Here is a 22,812-nt window from a genome sequence, read left to right as displayed (position 1 = left end):
GGTGTTGATTCTAACAGACAACACTACTGTCATGTGGTACATCAACAAGCAAGGGGGAACACATTCTTATCCTCTGTGCAGACAAGCAATGATTTTGTGGGAGACTGCTCTCAGTTTACAGCTAAATCTTCAGGCAAGGTTTCTGCCGGGAGCACAGAACTCCTTAGCAGATATGTTGGGCAGACAAATTATGGATCCCCCCGGGTGGCAATTGGATCCTCATGTATTTCAGAAATTGACAGTGTCATGGGGAACTCCAGACATAGATCTGTTCGCTTCTCCACTAAACTACCAGCTGCCAAAGTTTTGCACAAAAAGTTTTCATCCCACAGCTTGGAAAGTGGATGCTCTTTCATTCAATTGGAGCAATCTTCATGTGTATGCCTTTCCACCTCTGCCTCTCCTCCCAAAGGTACTTCTGAAGGTCAGACAGGACAAGCCAAAGATGATTTTAATAGCTCCAGATTGGCCTCGACAGCATTGGTATCCACTATTGAGAAGTCTGGTACAGGAGCCTCCATGGCCTTTACCTTCGATTCCACACCTGCTGTCTCAGAAGAACAGTCAATTACTCAATGTCAAACTTCACTCTCTTCACCTGACAGCCTGGCATATTCTGTTTTAAACCCTGGAGGGTTTCAGCTTCCACAGCAAGTTTTGAATGTTATTTTGGAAGCCAGAAGACCTAGTACAAGGAAAGTGTACGCAGATAAATGGAAGAGATTTTTATTTTGGAGTGCAGCAAAAGCATTTGATGTTTCTAAGCCTAATTTAAGTGTGGCTCTTCAATATCTTACTGAGTTACTGGACAAAGGTTTGTCCTTCTCTTCTATTAAGATTCATGCTGCAGCAATTTCTGCTCACTATGATTGTGACCCACCATTGTTTTCTCATCCTTTGTTTAAGCAATTCCTTAGAGGGGCAAAGAATATAAGACCCCCCACGGAGAGCTCCTACTCCTGCTTGGGATCTCAATTTTGTGTTGGAGAAACTCACTCTACAACCTTTTGAGCCTGCAGCTACTGCTGAGTTGAAATATTTATCATGGAAGACTGCTTTTTTGTTAGCCATTACCTCTGCGAGAAGGGTTTCTGAATTACAGGCCCTTATGGCAGTTGAGCCTTTCTTAATTTTCCATAAGGATAGGGTATCTTTGCGTACTAATCCTTCCTTTATGCCTAAAGTGGTTTCTAGTGTGTCCTTAAACCAAACTATTCATTTGCCTACCTTTTATGCAAACCCCCAAAATAAAGGAAAAGATTTTGCACACTTTGGATATACACAGGCAGTTGCGATATTATTTGAGCAGAACTAAAGTTCAGGCAGTCTCAGCAGTTATTTGTTTCTTTTGCTTTGAGTTCTCAGGGCAAGCCTGTGTCAAAACAAACTATTTCTAAGTGGATTGGGTTTTGCATTGCTTTCTGTTATTCCCATCATGGCAAGGAGGTTCCAGCTGGGATTAGGCCTCATTCCACTAGGGCTTCTGCCACTTCAACAGCTTTTTTAAGGGGGGTGGCAACTAAAGATATCTTGGAGGCAGCTACTTGGGTTCTGTGCACACTTTCACTAAGCATAATCACCTTCCACTTTACTCTATATCTAGGGCTGGATTTGCCACAGCTAATTAACAGGGCATTTTGGCAGCTCCTGCTTCTTTATAGTTGTGCCATCCTCCCTTACCTCTGCTTTGGGATTCTACCCAAGTGTAAGGACTGCAGCAATGTGAGATGAAGAACATAGTACAGTTTTGTACCTACCATAAATGTAGATGTTCGAAGATCCACATTGCTGCAGTCAATACCCTCCCTCCTTCCCTCTGTTGTTAGAGGCGGTTGTGTGGGTTGGATTGTAAATATTGTGTATATTGTATATATTGTACATATTATTAGTACTAGGGTGGTTGGTTGTTTGTTTGTTGTCTTTGGGTTTTGACCTTTCTTGTTAGGGTCTTCTGACATCTGGGGCAAGAAAAGACTGAGGATATGACGTCGGTCATGCGCATTTGTACCCTGACGTCCTGATGTCAGTCTAATGCGCCTTGACCGACGTCAGCCTTATACTTTGATATTGAGGACAGCGGACTACCCAAGTGTAAGGACTGCAGCAATGTGGATCTTCGAACATCTACATTTATGGTAGGTACAAAACTGTACTTTCTCCCTCATCGTACCATGACTTACTAATTTCAACCCAAATGTCAATCTTTGTCTTCCTTTGTGTTACTTTTCATTTCTGAATGCTGCAACTTGTACAAATGTACAAGTAATCTTACTTTTTCTCCTCTTCCTATAGTCACAAATTGTATGATGCAAGGTTAGCAATAATCATCTGTTACATCTAATTATGTATGCAAACATGTTTATGTAACCAAGATGAAAATATTATATACAACATGGAAAATGAAAATATACTGTATATTTTCTATGTATGTGAATACTGGAGCTTTTCTCCCCAGACCTCTGCTGAAGAATGGTATTTATCCCAGTTGGGCTTTCCTGGCAAGTACAGTATGTACTTGAGGTTTGTGGGGATGTGGACAAAGAGGTTTTAAAGTAGAAATGAAGCCGGAGGAGGCACTTTGAATTACCTGCACAATAATAGCTACAGCAGTGGAGGATGGGGGGTCTAGGGAAGGATTTCGAAAGGATGAGTAAGTGGGCAGTTACCTGCACTGTAACTGCTTCCACAGGAGTGATGCATGGCCTCTGTGTTTTGACGGCACTTGCTTTTTCCTACAGCTGTGAAGTTTTACACTGCCAAATGAGCCTCTGCATTGGTCAGCAGAGTTGTTTGCATTTCTGATTCAAATCACAAAACATAAGATTCTTAAATAATAAGACAGTTTTCACAGGGATTCTGATGTTATGTTTTAGTTACTGAAATAGTGTGACATATCAAATGTAATGTGTGGCCTTCCTCAAGTACCAGTATTTATCTTTGATGTACATTAAATTCTGAGTCCAGAGAAAAGATAAGGGCAAAGAGTACTATGGCATCTATAATTTAATAGGGCAGAGGTCATTCTGTACAGAAAGAAGCGTGATACTGAAGTAATTAAGTGCATTAACTACACAAGTCCTGGTCAGGAATGACCTAAAACACGCAAGGTTTCTTTTCAAAATGCATTTAACTAAATCACTGATATGCTCATCACTAGTGTTTTTTAATGCAAAGTGTAAATAAAGTGCAACAATAAAGGCAATTTTGTAAAAGTTAGCATAGGACCAAAAAGGAATTCAAATAAGTTACAGTGGTAAGTCTAAGGCAAATTTTCATCAGCAAGATGACTGAGACAGTGAAGTTCCCAGATTATTTTTCACATAGTATGTCTTGTTTTGGAATCAGTTTCAGAATATTCTTTTTTGTTATTTTAGAAAAGCATCACCCTATTATTATCATCAGTCAAAACCACTAAGGAGCTAGGCTTCCAAGCATGTTCTATATTTAAACACAAACCTAAGGTTAGACTAATTTTTCATAAGCAGATAGCAAGAGAAGCTCAACCATCTCACAGAAATAAGTGTTTAGTTATTTAATGTCTTCATTGGTCCCTTAGGCAGTAAACAAAACAATGAATTAATGAGATCTCAGGTGGCTTTACTATTTTGTTCTGGTTAGAATTTTAACAAATTCTAACAGCTCTTATGGGAAACAAGTAACAGTGAACGTGTTTCTATAGTGATACACTTTTCCATTAATATAAGCTAAAGCTTAATTAAAGGGGCCTACATTAAATCCCAGGACACCAAAAAATGTTTGGAGAACAATTGTCAGCCAAATTAAGCATGTTTTCCAGCCCTTTAAGACAAAGTTATTAGTATTTCATATAACTGCACCCCACAGGAGTGCTTTGCTCCTTCTATAACACATTATATTCTCAGTATGTTTTTTCTTTAAAACAGAAACATTTTTTTTCTAATGGAACTGTGTTTAACAGTATAACAGATACAATTAACTTAAGGCAGCCTTCTAGGGTCGCATAATGAGGAGATAAACAAATCAACAGTGAAAATATTAAACATAAGTAGTCTTTGTGGGGAGAGAGGAGTGCATGCATGTTTTATGGGTGAGGTATTGTACTTTGATTTTTGACTGTCCTCTTCACAGTTGTTAATACCAATGGCTCATTAATTTCTATATGTTTTAGGTCCCTGAATGCCAGATGTCACCCTGGTAACCGTATAACTAACACTTACATTATAACATTCAAAAACTTGTCAAACACATACATATTCTAAGAAGGGGTAAATATTTTACAGAGGCATTATCAAGACTTAAGGAAGTAAAACAGGAACACCCAGAGAAAATTTATCCTTAACTTCATATGTTCAAAAATCTTAATTAAAATATAAAAAAGTAAGGGGATTTTTTTTCTGAATGTATGGAGAATCAGAAGTTGGGAATCATAGAAAATAGCAATATCACTGCACTACAAATAGGCCTGGACTAAGGAACTACTTTGTGCTGCACTGTTAAACATTAATTCACAGTGAAGCACCTACCACCTGTTATGTGACACAGGTACCAAGGAGAGAATGCACGTATTTGGGCACCATGAAGTGTCACCAATTCATCCTGCCTAGATTCTTACCTTTGAAAGGTGTAGGTGCCTGATGCATACTTGGAACATTTGCCTAAAAGCCCCACCCTGCACTTGCAGAGTTCACTGTTCATGAATCCCAAATTACTCAAGCACTATAACTGGACAGCTCACTGGGAAGATTATTTACATAGACTCCTCTCATGCAATACCACATTTGCATGTGGTGCTCTGAACCTCACCACCTACAGTGATCATATAATGGTAATAATAAACATGCTAGCAGCGAGGGGGTTGGGTTATTAATCAGAATGGTCTTACAAGGTCTTGCATTCTTCACAAACGTCTATGAATACCCAGTATTTTGATATGTAATCAATCATTTAAGGTAACAGCAGATAAATTATTATAATAAAGGTTAGCATAAGGGAAATCACTGAGAATGAGACCAGGCACAGGGATGTAGCAGCTTACAACAAAACACTACTTTGTAGCGAGCTCTCATAAAATGGCAAAGTAGGGATACTCTCATAAAATGGCAGAGTAGGAATAGTTTTACTGTCTACCATTAGTAATTTTATTGTTGTGCTTTTATACACATGATAAATATCTCATTTTTGACATAGTGCCATTCCTATATGATATTATTGTTGGGAGGTTAAAGGAACAAGGACATCATATAAAATGATCACTGACATACAGTAAGTGAGGAAGCCATGAAGAAAAGCAAACCTATTGTCTTCATCTGAAATAAAAACGAGCTGTATCTTCTGTCTTGTAGTTTTATTTTTCTTTGAATGATACATAACCCAGGTTGGGGATGCATCTCTAATTATGCATTCTATAGACCCCTTTAAAGGCCATGTGAACTGAAGAACTGTTTTTTTTTTCCTTTCTTTTTCTTTCATCTTTGCAGTAATAAAGACAATGTTTCTAGCAACACTTTTTGGTTGGAACGAAGGTTGCTCACAACCAACACATCGCAGCACAGAGGAACTTGTAACGGAAACCCTTATGGTGGAGCTTAGCTCCCATGTGAAAAGACTGGAAAAAATGCAACGTGAACGCATAATGGAGTACCATAAGTTGAAGGCAGGAGTGGATTACAGCTGGCTCATTACTTTGCCCCGTCAGGGGTATGAAATTGCACCTGGGGAGATGTTGGAACTCAGGGATATCTGCTCCAAAATCAAACCTGCCCAGTGTGGACCAGTCATTCTCAGGTATATACAAGTAAAGTGAAACCATGTGAAATGTAAGGAAATGTTGTTTTAGTATAATGCTTTCAAGAATCCACATATGGAATTTATTTGTGCTAGAAACAGACACCTGTCAATATTTAAGCCATTTCTCACTGTGCAAATTCAAATAGTCAAATGAAAAACAACACACCAAAGCACAACGTGTGGTGCTTCATATTAATACATGCTTTAAGACAGCTTGCTTTCAGTTTTAATTTTACCTTTACTCTAAAATCAGAAGGATGTTACCTGGAAGAATAATCACCACATAGTAAACTGTAAGGATCTAAGAAGAAACATTTACCACTAACTTGCTAATGATTCTTTCAGCATTCACTCAAATGCTAATGACTTTTCTGCTTTCTGTTTAATTCCAGCAAATAATGTTTTAGCTTGTGGGGTGGTGGAGTCCAGAAAGGCATCTAGAAGACCATTTACATAACGGAACACAGAATGAAATTTAATAGGAAATATTTGTGTTTTGGGTGGCGCAGTGGTGTAGCAGTTAGCAGTGTCACCTCACAGCAAGAGGTTCTCTGGTTTGATTCTTGGCTGGGGTGCCTTCTGTGCGGAGTCTGCATATCCTTCCTACATTCGCATGGGTTTCCTCTGGATGCTCCTGTTTCCTCTCACATTCTAAAGGCATGCAGTAGGTGGATTGGACACTCTAAATTGGCCCTAGGCGTGAGGTGTGTGCAAATGTGTGCGGTGCACCCTTTGAGGAGGGTTGAGCCTTAGGTTAGCAATCTGCGCCTGTAAAATCTATAACTGCTACAGAAACAAAGAGCACTGAAAGGTGCTCATTGCCCAACGTACCTCATGGTGTGCAAAGAGGAAAGAGAGAGAGAGATTTGTGTTTTACATTAAGGTGATAAGCTCTTCAAGAATGCCTCATTTGAAATTGTAAATCCCTGAATAAACAGGTGTAGCATTGAGAGGACTGAGCATGCATACAAAACTTGAAAACTGATATTCTGGTCTCTGTGGGACAGTGACAGAGAAAACAGTGACCATCAGTGTCATCCTTGTTTCCATCCATCACCTGGTATTGCTTTGGATAAGGTGGTCCCCAGCCCTGCACGAGGTCTTCCATGAAGATCATGTGTTTATAACCTCACCCCTAAATTTCAAGAGAGAGACAGTAGCCCCTAGATCTTTATTATCCCCCTCAACTTGACTGTCCTTCTGGTGAATCAGTCCCATTTTTAAACCCATGTCTTTGTCAGTACAGATCAATTCAATCAATGAGATGTAGTCAATGGCAACTGAACTTTTACTTCTTTTCAGGAATAAATACTGTTTTCTTCATACATGAACAAGAACGTATTATTTTTTGAAAACTGAACTCAAAATAATGAAGATGATCCATCAAAAGGTTTAATGAGCAGCATAGATGTTACCATAACAGCCAACAGGAAATGAAACATAGAAGCCTACACAAGAGTATCAGGCAACTACAGAAGCTAGCCATGGTCCCCCTCCTCCCATTTAATCTGTTTATTCTAACCATTACATACAGATAAGTGCAGGCTTTTGGACTATAATAGTGGCAATTAAATAAAAAAATAGTGGTAAAGGACTATAACAATTCTGTTTTTTTATACAATGCTGCCTTGATTTGAACTTCTAACCTATTTTATTTTCATAATGTTAGCATTTATTTATTTACTTACTTGTACTTGTTAACAGATTCAAGTGGACCCTTTCAGATTCAGCCTATGAGTATTGTCTGATTAAATGACTTCCTCAGAGTCACTTGAAAAAAACTAGTTGAAACTACCACAAAATAATGTCAGAAAAAATTATTAAATTAAAAGAAATAATAAAGTAATAACAAAAGCCTAATAACATCCCTCAAATAGTCACATCCGGTAAGGACTAACTAACCAAAGGCATACCAGTACTAATATTTAATAAAGACTTAAAGGATGAGTACACTTCAAATTAAAGTATACATCCCATTTAAAATAAAACTAATCCATGCAAACAGTCTCTCACTTAAATATTTTATTTTCAGAGTAGCCTGTAGTCATACACATGGACTGGGATTTATAGACAGGTTGCATAGTATCCAGTACATACTTACATCAGCATCATGCATGTACAGACTGATGTAGAGAAGCAACACGTTATAGTTTCATGCTGCATTGCAGTGCTTTGAGGCTGTGTGTCCAACAGACGATACATGCAAATGACTGCATAATGACATGCAAGGGAAAAAGGATAATAAAATGAGGTAATGATATTAAAACATACACAAGGTGAACAGAATCATGATTCATAGTTGTTTTGTTGTTGTTTGTCTTTCTGCTTTTTCCCGGAAAGGGGTCGCTACAGCGAAACTCCGATCTGCTAATGATTGGCAGTAGATTTTTTATGAAACGCCCAACCTTCAACGAAGGCACGCCCATTTACGCACGCATGTCTTTCGAACGCTACCCAACCACGGGGAGGACATGCAGATTCCACATAGAAGGCACTCCCAAGCCACGCCGAGAATTGAATGGGAGAACCTCTTGCTGTGAGGTAACAACGCTACCGCCGCGGCATTAATCATGATTCATAGTTGTACAATTAGGAAACTGAACAGCCCTGCTCGCTAGACTATAAAAGGGCAAAGCACCCCAAAATTGCTGATGTTGCACATAAAAAGAATGCCTAGATTCATAGCAACCATCGCACAGTAGCAGCATTCTAAGAGCTAACAATTCTGCTAATTTGCAAAGGATGCCATTCAGCACCAACATAAACGGTATTGACAGCTACTGACTTACCACAGTTTCACAGAGAAAGAGGTCATTGATGACTGTAGAGTTACTGGGACTTTGTACAGTTCTTGGTTAGCATGCTCCACTCATACACAAAATCAATATGAATGCATGGCCTTTTTGTATATGTGGTGACCAAGGTATGTGTAGCTTTTTCCATACTAGCTAAAGGAAAGTTTCAGAAAACATCTAGGGACACACTGCATATGTTATAGACCTCCATGTCCAGAATACTCAATAATTTCATCAACCTAATGCTGCTGCATATGGAGGAACATATATGGCTTCCTAGCATACCAGAGGAGACAGCTAACACCATGCATGTCTTTTATGACACCACCCACCACCTCCCTGAGGTACTAGGTATCCTAGATTGCATACATCTACCAATAAAAGCTCAACCTAGTCCACAGTCACAAAGGTTTGTGAACAGGGAAAGCTATAATTTTGTGAAATGTCAAGTAATGCGTGATTTGCATGGGATCATGACTAAAATGTCCAGACAGCACCCGGACAATGCACATGATTCATATACCTGGCACACATCACATCTATGTTATCACTTCTTGCATACAAAAATTCCACAGGGCCATCTAGTTAGTGCAGGTATTATGGCTAACTTTAATACATATAGCTATACTTATAGTATGTCCAAATGCAACAACCCCCCCCCCACCATGCTCATATACCCCACTGCAGGTAATGCAAGATACTTGTTGAAACCCTGGTATACGACACCCACATGAAACCCACAACGTCTGGCTGAACTCCAGAATAATACTTACAAGATCCAATGAAACACTGGAGGCAGAAATACATAAAGAACATAGGTTTATCACTCCAGCTGGAAGAAAACATCCAAACAGAATTAAAAACAGCATACCTTGGCTTCTCAGAGTTACACAGTACAATTATTTTCTTAGTATGTTTTCAGTCTCTCACAGTTTTTCAACCAGCAGGTTGTATTTAAAAATCCATGGCTCCTGGTTTCAAACAAGTCTTAATCCTAGCTCCACAATGAAATTACTTCACCAGGTATAAATGCATGTCTTGATCCAACTAGCTGGCATCTGCATCATCTTCAGGGCCTTCCTCTTTGCTGTTCTTCAGCTTATAAACTGATTTCCTAATTTTGTGTAGAACTTTGCCCTCTTTTATGCAGTAATAATGGTCAATTAGTACCTCATTGCTAGATAGATAATATGGATTGCTATCTACCTACCTGTAAGAATGTTTCCACAATATATATTGCAACATATCTTTTAAAGACACGTTATCTTTTTTTCCAAAACCAGTGCGTTACAACTCCCATCACAAAACCAGGGGTCATGGACTCATAACAATGTGTTGTAGGTTGCCTCCAAACTATCAGCATTTGAATTTTCCAGGCAGGGCCTGTGTATTATAGTATATTCAAAAGACTGGTGGGAGAGTACCCATTGGCACAACTTCATATTTATTTTATTTTAACATTTGTTTGCTGGGAAAGTTTGACTTGGAACAAGCCAATTTTCAGCAAAGGCCTGAGGAGAAATGCTCCAGACACATGCCTTCGTACTGTGGGAGGACACCAGAGCACCTGGAGAAAACCCACAGAAATTCAAGGAGGAAATGCAGACTCCATACAGAAGGAGCCCTAGCTGAGAATCAAACTGGAGAACCTCTTGCTGTGAGGTGACATTAACTGCTGCACCACTGTTCTGTCCTAACTGCTGCACCACTGCGCCATCCACCATATATTACCACCAATCTGCCTATTTAACTATTACAATGGGGTGTGATCAGCTACAAACTGGTGTCTGACAAACAAAGTACTCCAAAATGTAAAAGACCCACTTTATGACTGCATTCTCTTTCAGTCTTAGAATATTTTTTTCAGTATTGGTCAACTTTCTGCTGATGCAGCAGACAGGCTACTCCTTACCTTGAATATCTAGGACTTGAACTGCTCTAAAGCAACCTCTAATGCATCTGTGAATAGGGTGAACTCTCTAGTAAAATCAGGATTCATGATCCCAGGTACAGAACATATTATCCTTTTTTAATTCATTAAATACACCATATTCCACAAGATGCCATTGTATCATGACAGAAGCATTCCTATGTGAGATATATCAAAGAACAGGCAATAGTCACAGAATTAGGCACATACTTTCTGTAATACCTGGCTGGTCCAAGAAGAGCCCTGATCTGACTGTCTGTTAGTCGCAGGACAGTTTTCAGGGGCTCTAGTTTTTGACTTGTGGTTTTGCCACCCCCATCCTATAAGGAACCTTAAGTACTTGGCTTCCACCATACTCAGTTTACTTTTCTTAGCATTTACAGTCAAACATGTCTGCCTCATGGACTCTAACACAGCCTACACCATAGGTAAATGAAGCTCCCAGTCAACTGAAAGAATAACCACGCTGTCCTGGTACACAGCAGCATAGCATGAGTGGGACTTTTTCTTGGAAAGGTGGCTGGGGCTGCATAAAGACCAAATAGTACCACTTTGTACTGAAATAGACTGCCTGAATTACAAAGGTTATTTTTTAGTTTGGCAGAGGGGGTAAGAAGTATCTGCCAGTAACCCTTCTTCAAGTGTTCTCAGGTATCAGGCTTCCTCATATTCTCTACCAATTCGTCAATTCTTGGCATGGGATAGCTGTAAAACTTTGAAATGCTATTCAGCTTGTTTGAGGTATTACAGGGTCTAAATCTTCCATTATGTTTTGGGACTAGCACTACTGGTTAGCTTCATTCACTCTGTGATTATATTATAGCTTGCTTGAGCATTTTTGTACTTCTCTTACTGTTTTTGTGACTCTGGTACTCTGTATGCCCAAGTCTAACCTTCATTCCAGATGTTATCTCTGTTATATTCTGGTAATTTAGTTGCCCCAAACATTTCTGAAAACACTCCTTTACAGGTTCATAGGTTGGTACTAGGTTATCGGCCCTAGGGCCTATACAAGCCTAGCCATAACAATTCCCTGGCTATTTCTTCCCACACTATTTATGTAAAGGAAAACACAAAGATCAATGCACGTAAGGTTCAAGCAAGGCACCCTTTATTACTTGCAGCAAGGAGACAAAGCATGTAAGTACAAGGTTTGTCTGATTTTCCATAGTTTAGCATGCTGTTTTTATACAGTTCTTTGCATGTGCACAGGAAGATGTTGTTAGATTTACTGCTGACATGGTCAGAAAATTGCTGTCTTGCAAAAACATGTTTGAGAAAAACAACCTGGCCTTGGGCTAATTTCAGCCCTCCCTAGTTTCTCATACTTCTTCAGCTTTTCAGTTCTGATATGATACATTTGCCTAGGGTCAAGGTACAACCCTGGCCTCAATACACACTCTGCTGACTATGGTAGACTTTCAGGTGTCAATTGTTCTCTTATCAAGGTCTCCTGCAGCTGCACATATTTTACACAGAATAACTAGAATAAACGTATTAATTCTTTTTAACCCCTAATGCAATTAAGCTTGCACATTGCAGTTATACATTTTCTTAACATTTCCCCCCTTTTAATATTTTATTTTACCTTCAAAACAAGCATAAACAGTTTTTCTTCCCATAGCCATTTCCTACTTAGGATTTGCAGTTAGAGAGTCATTCAGTTTAAGCTTGTGAAAGCATTTTTTCAGTTTTGAGTAATTCTTCAAATTCAACATTCTGATATAAAGTTTCTGAAACTGAAGCATCTATGATATTCTTAACTAGTCCTTTCATACAGGGGATGCAGCAGCATCCACACACCATCAGTAAGGCTGCCCCTACACAGATGGCAATCAGAATGTTCATCAGGACGCTGCCCCAACCCCCGAACCATTTCTGAAAAAAGTCCGTCAATGGATTTGGTCCTGGTTTGGTCATGGCTGACACTTGCTAAATTACTTTAAGATGGCTGTCTATCTCGTGTTTGTTGTCAGGAATAAATGAACAGCAATCCTCCTGGATTAAAGCACACGTACCTCCTTTCGCCGCTAGGGTGAAGTCGAGAGCCATGCGATTTTGAAGCACCACTGTTCTCATGGCAGTCAGTTCATTGGTTACCAATTCTAAGGCGGAAAAGGTCGCATTACTCATTTTTTCAAAAAATTTAGATAGTTTTTTCAGCTCCCAGATCGATTTCACTGCTCCATATGCTGGTATTATGCCTGCCCAAGATATGACGTCATCACCCAGATCCATGTGCGACAGTCCTTTGCCACTCACATGGCCTAAATCATGATGGTATATCCAGGGTGCATCGATTTGTCCCACTGGATTAGCAGGCTTTTTGATTTCTCGGACATTCTGAATTTTCCCTTGAGGTAAGACTGCCGTGTGTTGTATGGTCGGAACCAGGTATCCCAAAAAACAGCTACCGGACCAGTTTTCAGGTAGCATTTATATGCTTTTCTTCTGCATATAAAGTAACAATTTTCTACTTTGGTGGTAACTTTACTATGAACATACCCTTGTCCTGCATGAAACATTTTTTTGTCGATTATGGACAGTTGTTTGTATAGAACAGAATCACGTTTTACTTTCTCGATTGTTCTATGCATCAATTCACAAAATGAGTCATAGTTCGTGTTGCAATAAGATCCAGTGTTATTAGGTTTAGTGTAGCATCTATAGGGAACTGTTGCATTGCAATGGCTCCATCCTACCTTGACTGTATCATTCTTATGAAAACACACAATTACACAATTCCATTTTGACGAATAGACAAGTGTAATGCTACTTTATCTTTTGACGTGACATTCAATGTGTCATGAATTAGGTTTTCAAAGGTCTTATTAGCCTCTAGGGGAACTGAAGTTAGCAGCAATCCCCCATGTGCTGTTGGTAGAGCTGTGCAGACCCAGCAATTCGAAACATTGAAGGTTTCAGCATACACGTATTTGATTGCCTGGTAAGTATTGAAATTCGGGTGCCACTCACACTTACTAAGTTCTACTTGTGTAGCAGAGAAGAGAAATGGCCATAACAAAAAGATCATTGTTACCATGATGGTCATGCAATATTTCTGTGGAAATGGTTGTTCTGTATTGTCTCTCTCTTCTCCGGTTCTTCCAAAAAGATGTATTTTGATCTTTCTTGATTCAGTCATTTTTACTTAGAACACGTGATCTTACTCTCTGCCCTATAGGACCTTAGCACCGATGATTGCTTCACTGGGTTTGAGACGGATCAGTTCCTATTGATCTGACCCTCCCTTTGTAGCCAGACTTTTGTGCTTAGGGTCCCGATGGAGAGGTAAGATCTTTGTCCAGTTTAAAGTTTCTCACCAACTTGCAGTGCGTCAGATGTATCCACAAAGCTCGTTCTGCTATCTTGACTGCAGTAGGTGTTGAAAGAAGCACCTGGTATGGACCTTCCCACTTTGGCGATGCCCAGTTCTTTCGCTTCAAGATTTTAATCCATACCCAGTCCCCTGGCATCACTGTCACTTCTGATGTTTCGACTTGTTTCTGACCTGAAACAGAATTAAACTACAACAGATGTTTAGAACTCAACAACTTTTTCATATATTCAGCTAGTGTAAAATCAGCTTCCTGGTCTGATGACATGAGAGGTGTCTACTGGGGTGTGTAATAAGCCCTTCCATACAGCTTTTTAAAGGGAGTCAGTCCTTTTGCTGTAGGGACAGTTCTCATGTTCAACAGTGCCAGGGGTAAACAGTACAGCCAGGTTTTCCCCATTTCAGCTATCAATTTTCTCAGTTTGCTTTTTAGTATACCATTATGCCTTTCAACCAGCCCTGCAGACTGCAGATGATATGCACAATGATTTTTTAGAGAAATACCAAAAAACTTACTCAGCTGCTGTATGGTTTGATTTTCAAAGTGCGCACCATTGTTGCTATAGATTCTTTCCGGGATACCGAACCTAGGAATAATGTCCTTAACAAGTACCTTTGCTACTGTAGCTGCATCTGGATTTTTGGTTGGAAAAGCTTCCACCCACCTGGAGAACATATCTATAATGACAAGGCAGTACTTGTTTTCACGTTTGTTCAGTTCTATAAAATCCATACAGATAATGTGAAACGGATATGGTGGTGTGGGAAAACTCCCTCGCTTAGGCTTTATCGCCCCCTGTGTATGGTGTTTGTTACAGATCTGACACATTAAACACATTTTTTTAGAATAGTTTGTAAATCTATACGTTGTGAATACCTGGTTCACCAGCTGTATCATCCCCCCTGTTGAGACATGGCACTGCCCATGGCTCAACAATGCCGCATAGCGGAACAAGTTAGAGGGTAGTATTGGTTTTCCCTCCTTAGAGATGTACAGCCCCTTTTCGAGGATTGCTCCTCGTTTCATCCATCGCTGTTTTTCTGCTTGCATAGTGAGTGTCTGCATTGTTTTTAACATATCTAAATTCAAGGTTTCAGAGGGTTGTAATTCCTTATCTAGAAGAAATACCTCTGTAGCTGCCTGTTTTGCAGCTGCATCAGCTCTCGCATTACCTTTTGAAATTATGTCCTGCTGTTTGGTATGAGCTGCACATTTGCAAATAGCTACCCTTCGAGGCAACTGAATAGATTTTAAAAGATCTAAAATAAGCTGCGCATGATTTATAGGTTTGCCAGTAGATGTTATCATCCCTCGGTTTTTCCACTGTTGTGCAAACACATGTACAGTGGAAAAAGCGTATTGGCTATCAGTGAAGATGTTTACACATTTATCCTTCGCTAAGGTACATGCTCGTGTCAGAGCAATCAATTTTGTTGCCTGCGCGGATAAATGATGCGATAAAGATTTTGCTTCTATAACTTCAGTATCAGAGACTACTGCATATCCTACTAGGTTCTGTCCTGCAGGGCCCCTTTTGCACAAGCCATCCACGTAGTATGTCACCTCGGCATTATCCAAGGGGACATCTGTGAGGTCTTTCCTAGGTAATGTCTTCTGCTCGATTATTTGCAGGCAACGGTGTGGTGTGCCATCTGCAGGAGTTGGGAGCAGAGTAGAAGGGTTTAAGGCCGTACATCGTTCAATTGTCATATGAGGTTGGCTCAACAATATGGTCATGCAGGAGAGATGCCTAGCAGGGGAGAGATATGCTACTTTTTCTTGTAATAAAATAATCGCAACTGCATGAGGTACCCTCAGAGTGAGTGGGTGAAACAAGACTACTGAGGCCGAAGCCTGGACGGACGCCATTGCTGCCGCGGCTACTGCTTGCACACAGTGTGGTAAAGACTGTGCCACTGGGTCTAATTGTGATGAATAGTAAGCAATGGGACATTGCTTATCCCCATGTTGTTGTGTTAGTACTGACGTCATATAGCCCTGCTTGCAATCTACAGTCTAGAAAAAACGCTTATGGTAATTAAGCAAACCTAGAACTAGAGAGGATGCTATTAACTGTTTCAGCTTACAGAAAGCAGATTCTGCCTCTGTTATCCATTGTAATATGTTCTGCGCTGCCATAGGTGTCTTATAAATAAGGTCAGTTAAAGGTGCAGATTTTAAGGCATAGTTTGGAATCCAGCTTTGACAAAAATTAGTCGTCCTCAAGAAGGACATAATTTCCTTCTTGGTGGTAGGCTTTGGCGCCTGCAAAATTGCCACCTTTCTGTCCTCATCTAAAGTTCTACCTCCCTTGGATATTACATATCCTAGGTACTTTACCTGTTTTTTTCCAAAGCTGCAGTTTGTTTTTATTCACTTTATGTCCCTCAGCAGCTAGAAATTGTAGAAGCGCTATTGTATCTTCCCTTCAATCCTGCAGGGTGGGGGCTGCTAATAGAATGTCATCAACATAAAGTAAAACCTGACTACCCTTTGGCGGGTTAAATCCTGCCAAGTTACTTGACATTTCTTGCGAAAATATAGTAGGGCTCTCCCAATACCCCATGTGGTAATCGCGTATATGTATATTTTTTTCCTTGAAACGTGAATGCAAACCAATACTGGCTGTCTGGGTGTATTGGTATTGAAAAGAATGCATTACTAATATCTACCACAGAGAAATATTCTTGTTGAGGTTTTAAGTCATTCAACAAGGTGTGTGGATCTGGCACTAAGGGTTCCCTTGGTATTACTGTGTCATTTACAGCTTGCAAATCCTGGACCATACGCCATTCTCCATTAACTTTTTTAACTGGAAATAAAGGTGTATTACACAGAGAATCAGGGGATTCTACTAGCACCCCTCACTTAAGTAATGCTGCTATGATAGGTTTTATCCCTGCCTCTGCATCCTTTCTTAAGGGATACTGTCTCTTTTGTGGTCTAAACGCTGATTTTGGCATGATACTAACTGGTCCTGCAGTACGGATAAGTCCTACATCTGATTTTCCTGCTGACCAGAGGGTCTCTGGTATATCTCGTAAGGTGTTTTTTTCTTCCGTCAACAAGAGTATCCATCCGCTGTCTTCGCGAGACTGCAGATATACAGCTGGGTTAGCCTGAGTTACCCAATTCAATTTTTGCACTTGTATTCCCTGTCCTGACAGCTCCAGTTCTGTTTGTTTTTCCCATCTTGTGACTTTCTCCCCTAGGTCTGCCCACCGTATGTTTTTATTCTTGGTCAGGCTAACATGTGGTAGTCGATTGGATTTATAAAGTGTCAAAAACTCCTGGGGCAGTGAACAGCTGGATACACTATTCCCTTCTGCGTCCCAGTATAAGTTTCTCAGTACCAATCTGTTTGTATGATGCTTAAATAACTCTTTTTCATACTCCTTATCAGGCCCTGGTGTGTTACAAAAATACAGGGTACAATGCAGCAGGTGCTGTTTATCAGTGTCGAGGGAGGCAAACTTACTGATGGCTATGTTTATCAGTTCTTTGGTCAGTCTCTGGACCAGTTGTAACCAGGTCCTGACTGCACCAATAAAACAGTTCACCCCCCGATTGAACCATAAAGGTGTCAGTTCGTCACTGCGCTTCCATGCCCTGCATAGTTGGAACCACCGCTATGCCAAATAACTGCATAAGATCCCTGCCCAAGAGATTTACTGGGCACTTCACAGAAACTACAATCTTACTTCTTTGTGTTAATCCTGAAACAGGATCTGTTATTGTGATATTGTGGGAGACGGGCTCCCGATATAGCTGCCCATTCGCTGCTTTGACCAATATGTAATCAGGTGACTTCGAATTTTCTGGTAATTTGGAGGGGTGTATCAGGGTCCGTGATGCCCCTGAATCACACAAAAATTTAACCTCACTGCCTTCCACTAAAAGTGTAACTTCCGGTTTTGTATCTGCTAAATAGAGCTCCAGGCTCAATAAAGGTAAATCTAGTACTTCATCTTCTTCTGCACCGTCATTAATTTCCTGTACTTCCTCTATTTCCCTTTTTACATCCTCATTTGTCCTTTCTCTACTGGTCTCTTCTAGTGATTCCCGACTATCATATAGTCAGTCCTCACCTTCTTTATCTTCCGTTGTTGCCTTCTTATTTTTCCTGCAATCCCTTGCTAAATGTCCCTTTTTACCACATTTAAAACATTCTCCCCTTTTCTTGCGTCCTTCAAAGTCTTCTGATCGCTGATCAGATTGCCTACCTCCCTGTGCATTTTTTCTGCCCTTTCCGGGGTGCACTACATAAACTTCTGCTCCGTCTTCTATGGAAAATACCTGAGCCTTCTTCTTCTTTTTGCTATTAAAATGTCTTTCAGCATGTCTAGCATATTCAAGTAGTGAGTGTAATCTGCTCGTTCAATGATTAACCATGTGTTTTGTAATGAAACTGCTTATAGGTGTACTACTACCTTTTAAAAATGCATTTTTTAACTGCTGTTCATATGGGAAATCTTGTTTTTGATCTTCGGGAACCTGCATCCCACAGTGGTTGTTAAAACATTCTAACAATCTAGCAAAGTATCGGTCAACTGATTCACCCTTTTGCTGGACACATTGATTAATGCAAGTCCAGTCTGCCCTAGATTTCCATTTCTCAGAGATGCGGTCTGTAAGTTCCTTCACTCTAGTCTCTAATTCTGTGCTGCTATGTGAAAGAGGTTTTTGTGCAGCGTCACGAGGACTCCAGTTGCCACAAATCGTGTACCAATCTGGTCCTACAATCTGTCGAACTACTTTTTCTATCTCTTCCCCATTTAAGTTATAACTTAGCCTCATTCTTTGTAAATCTTTCGAAAATTTTCTGAAATTAAGTTTCGGATGGGGAATCCCTTCTGTAGCTTTCCAGATATCTTCCGGAGTACAAGGTCTATATACTAGGATAGTTGGAGTCTGATCTTCCTGTCCTGCCTGACGGTTCGGAACTTCTATAAGTGGGTATATTTCTTCTTCTACAGGTCGTGTATCCCTAACTACCTGCCAAAATTCAGAGTCTTCTTCTTGATTATTTGCCTTTGTTCGGGACCTAGTTTCGATGAGATCCCTAACTTTAGCTAGTTTCAGTTTTATAATGTCCCTATCTCTAGTGAGCATAGGATATAATGGGGGGTGGGTCAATCTGTCCACTTGCTCCGTACTCTGGTAAAGGAGGGGGAGGTGGAGGTGCTGATGCCATTACCAAGTTATTGTCTTCCTTATCTAAAAACATTATCTTTGAATCTTTGTTCTTTTGGTCTCTGCGGTTTGCTTCCTCAAGCCACCTGTGTGCCTGGGGAATTCCTAACTGTCGTTGCTTTTTTACTTGACCCTTAGAATCAGTTTTAAGTTGCTTGATAAGTTTGATAAGTGAAGATTTTTCTAATTTTCCATCAAATTCATACTTAATAACCCATTTTGAAAAGTATCTAATATTATCTGCGCGCTGTGACTGCATGTATTTTGCATCTTCCGTTAACGGTGGGTTTCCGGGTGTCTTTGCACAATTATTACCCATTTTTCCCTATTTTGTTTGCTACGTAGACTGTTCAGAAAATATTACCTGATGCCTTCAGATTTTTTACGTGTACCACGAATTTTGTTAAAGTCTCTTCAGAATGACTGTCTAAAGCTTACTGATCTGTTTCACCTGATCTATGACAAGATTGCACCTTTTCTATCCCTGACTATAAGAAAACACAATCTGACAGAAACAATACACATCTAGTCCCTGATCTTGAAACAGAAAAAGTAGATTCACCTTACCTGAGCCCACGTGATTGATCGCTGATTCTCGGAAAACCCGTCCTTCAGTCGCAGATCAGAAAGTGGCTGGCCTCTTTTGACGACAATTCAGTCGGAGGAATTTTTATATAAGAAGAACCGATTTGGTTTCTTCCCCACATGGTTTCAGCCACCTGGCCGTCTGATCTGAGGTGAAGAGAGGGTATCCGGCTCGAAGGACCAACCTGTAAAGGAAAACACAAAGATCAATGCACGTAAGGTTCAAGCAAGGCACCCTTTATTACTTGCAGCAAGGAGACAAGGCATGTAAGTACAAGGTTTGTCTGATTTTCCATAGTTTAGCATGCTGTTTTTATACAGTTCTTTGCATGTGCACAGGAAGATGTTGCTAGATTTACTGCTGACATGGTCAGAAAATTGCTGTCTTGCAAAAACATGTTTGAGAAAAACAACCTGGCCTTGAGCTAATTTCAGCCCTCCCTAGTTTCTCATACGTCTTCAGCTGTTCAGTTCTGATATGATACATTTGCCTAAGGTCAAGGTACAACCCTGGGCTCAATACACACTCTGCTGACTATGGTAGACTTTCAGGCGTCAATTGTTCTCTTATCAAGGTCTCCTGCAGCTGCACATATTTTACACAGAATAAGCAGAATTTGTTTGTAACGTATTCATTCTTTTTAACCCCGAATGCATTTAAGCTTGCACATTGCAGTTATACATTTTCTTAACAATTTACTTCCTGGACCCCTGTCTAGCAAGGCGACTGATGTGATCCCCAGGGTGAATTTCCTTTCTCCCATCCAATTGTCAAGGTTCCTTTTGAAGAGGGCTAAAGAGGTGCTCTGCTTGACATGTATAGGCAGTCTGTTCCAGTCTGGGGAGTCTCTGGATTATGAACCTATCCCCTTGCCATGTTTTGTTTATTGTGATGACAAGGTTTAGATCCCTGGAGCGTGTGGCTATGAGGGATTGGGATTTCTTTAAGTGGAGCATGTCCAACAGCTCTGGGTTTGACATAGCCTTGTATGTTAAGCAGAGATCACCTCTGAGTAGACGATATGTGACAGAGTATAGCTGGAGTTTTTTAAGGTGGTCAGCATAGGACATCTGCTTTAGGCCTGTGATTCTTTTAGTGAGGTATTTCTGTGGCCTTTCCAGTTGTTGCAGGTGTCTTGAGAGGTACATACCAAATGGGGCATTGTATTCTATAATGGGTGTAATGAGGGATGAGCGCAGTGGGACAATAACCTCCTTTTTTCTGGATGAAAAGGCCTTAGTGATGAGGTGTACCACATAGAAGGATTTTCTGACTGTTGTGGCGATGTGGTTATCGAAGGTGAGACCACTGTCCACCTGTGTCCCTAAGTCTCTTATCACACTTTTGGTGTTTAGTGTACTGCCACCTATGTGGTAATTCATGGGTACATGTTTTGTCCCAAAGGGGATAACTATACATTTCTTAGCATTGAGCTTGAGCCCATGGCTTTGGCACCAAGCATCTGTTTCTGTAAGGCCCTTTTGTAGAGTATAAACATCATTTGGAGATTCAATAATAGCTCCCAGTTTGCAGTCATCTGCAAACTTTGTTAGCCAGAGTCCCTTAGTATTGGCCTGTACTTCAGAGAAGTAGATGCCAAACAAGAGAGTTCCCAGGACTGAACCCTGAGGTACTCCACTTGTCACTTGTCTGGAGCTGGATTTAGAATCAGCTACTTTTACAGTCTGGGTTCTGTCAGTAAGCCAGTTGGCAACCCATCGAGTGACGTAGAGATTAATGCCCAGCTTAGTAAGTTTATCTATGATTCCAGAGTGGGGGATGGTGTCAAAGGCCTTGGCAAGGTCCAGATAGGCTGTGTGGGCCGCTTTACCCTCGTCCATGGCTCTGGAGACTGATTTGAAGAAGTCAATCGGGTTCAGGAGACAAGATCAGCCCTTCATGAACCCAAACTGGGTGGGGTCCAGTGTTTGAAGGTTGCCAATGTCTTTGTTTATAAGTTCCATGATAATATGTTCCATGGCCATTTCTTAGGAGAATTTCTCTTACTTCCTGTGTTTGTACTCTTTCTAAGAATCCTGTAGCTGTACTTCAGGAACAGAGTCCCTGGGCTCTCCTGTACAAATGTCAGCTTACAATCTCTCTACAGAATTTTCTATTTCTTTCCATGGCTTCAATACATTAATCTGATAGATTTGCTTTATATTTTTTCTTTTGTGGGTGTATAACATTGTAATTCACTGTATTTATTATTTCAGTCACCTCAAATGGCCCTTAACATTTAGGAATTTGTTTTCAGCACAGGGTATTACTACTAGTAATATCTGATTTCCTGTTTAAGCTCTCTAGGTTGGGCATATATAAACCATTTGTTGCATTTCCTGTGCTCTCTGCATGTGCTGCTTTACTATGGGCGTAACTTTTAGTTATGTACTTACCATAACTTTGGATGTATGGGATCCATCTCACCTACATTCATAACAGATGGGTTCGGAGCCGATCCGTCGGCTCCGACTCGGCCACTATACTAGAGCGAAGTCTCTCATTGGCTGGGCTACCCCTTATCCCACAATGCACCACTCCTGCTTCCCCAGATCTTGTTTGTTCGCTTTATACATTCATACAGGTACAGAAACACATACCAATAACTGTAACCAACTAGAGACCTTCCATAGGAGAGGTTAGCAAGATCTATATTTCCTCCAAATCCAAAAGGTAGGGGGAAGGAGGGTGGGTATGTATGAATGTAGGCGAGATGGATCCCATACATCCAAAGTTATGGTAAGTACATAACTAAAAGATGTAATGGGATCCTATCTCGCCTCATTCATAACAGATGGGACAGCATCCCTAGCACCTAAAAACCCCGGGTGGCTTACTGGAACACACTCCTGAGAACTGCGGAACCAAATGAAGCTCTGCCTCGGGACGCCACATCAAGCTTGTAATGAGAAATGAAGGTGTGCGGAGAAGACCAAGTAGCAGCCGCACAAATATCATCTATTGAAACTTTGGAATGAAAAGCTACAGAGGTGGCCACAGCCCTGGTAGAATGAGCTCTGATTGGGAAAGGCAACTTCTTGCCTGAGTGGGAATAAATGAAAGAGATGCAATCCTTAATCCATTTAGCAATGGTGGCTTTGGCAACTGGAAGACCCAACCTATTCTCCGCAAAGGACACAAACAGTTGGTCAGATTTTCTAGTCTGAGTGGTCCTAGCCAAGTAAAAACGCAGTTGCCTGTGAA

The 22,812-nt window shown here is 40.5% G+C and overlaps 1 protein-coding gene across 1 annotated transcript in view; it reads left to right on the top strand.

Moving 5' to 3' along the window:
• The first annotated feature begins 5,467 nt into the window (after positions 1-5,467).
• Positions 5,468-22,812, top strand: part of LOC122805332 (protein RD3-like) — an 80,519-nt gene continuing 63,174 nt past the window's right edge. Inside the window, exon 1 of the mRNA XM_044075417.1 lies at positions 5,468-5,763. Within this exon, the coding sequence (XP_043931352.1) occupies positions 5,468-5,763 (296 nt within the window). The remainder of the gene's footprint in view (positions 5,764-22,812) is intronic.

Source organism: Protopterus annectens, chromosome 6.part1, assembly GCF_019279795.1.
Source record: "Protopterus annectens isolate FY-2018-M chromosome 6.part1, PAN1.0, whole genome shotgun sequence".
Taxonomy (NCBI): domain Eukaryota; kingdom Metazoa; phylum Chordata; order Ceratodontiformes; family Protopteridae; genus Protopterus; species Protopterus annectens.
Note: the sequence above shows the minus strand (reverse complement) of the source record. Positions and strands in the feature narration are given on the sequence as shown.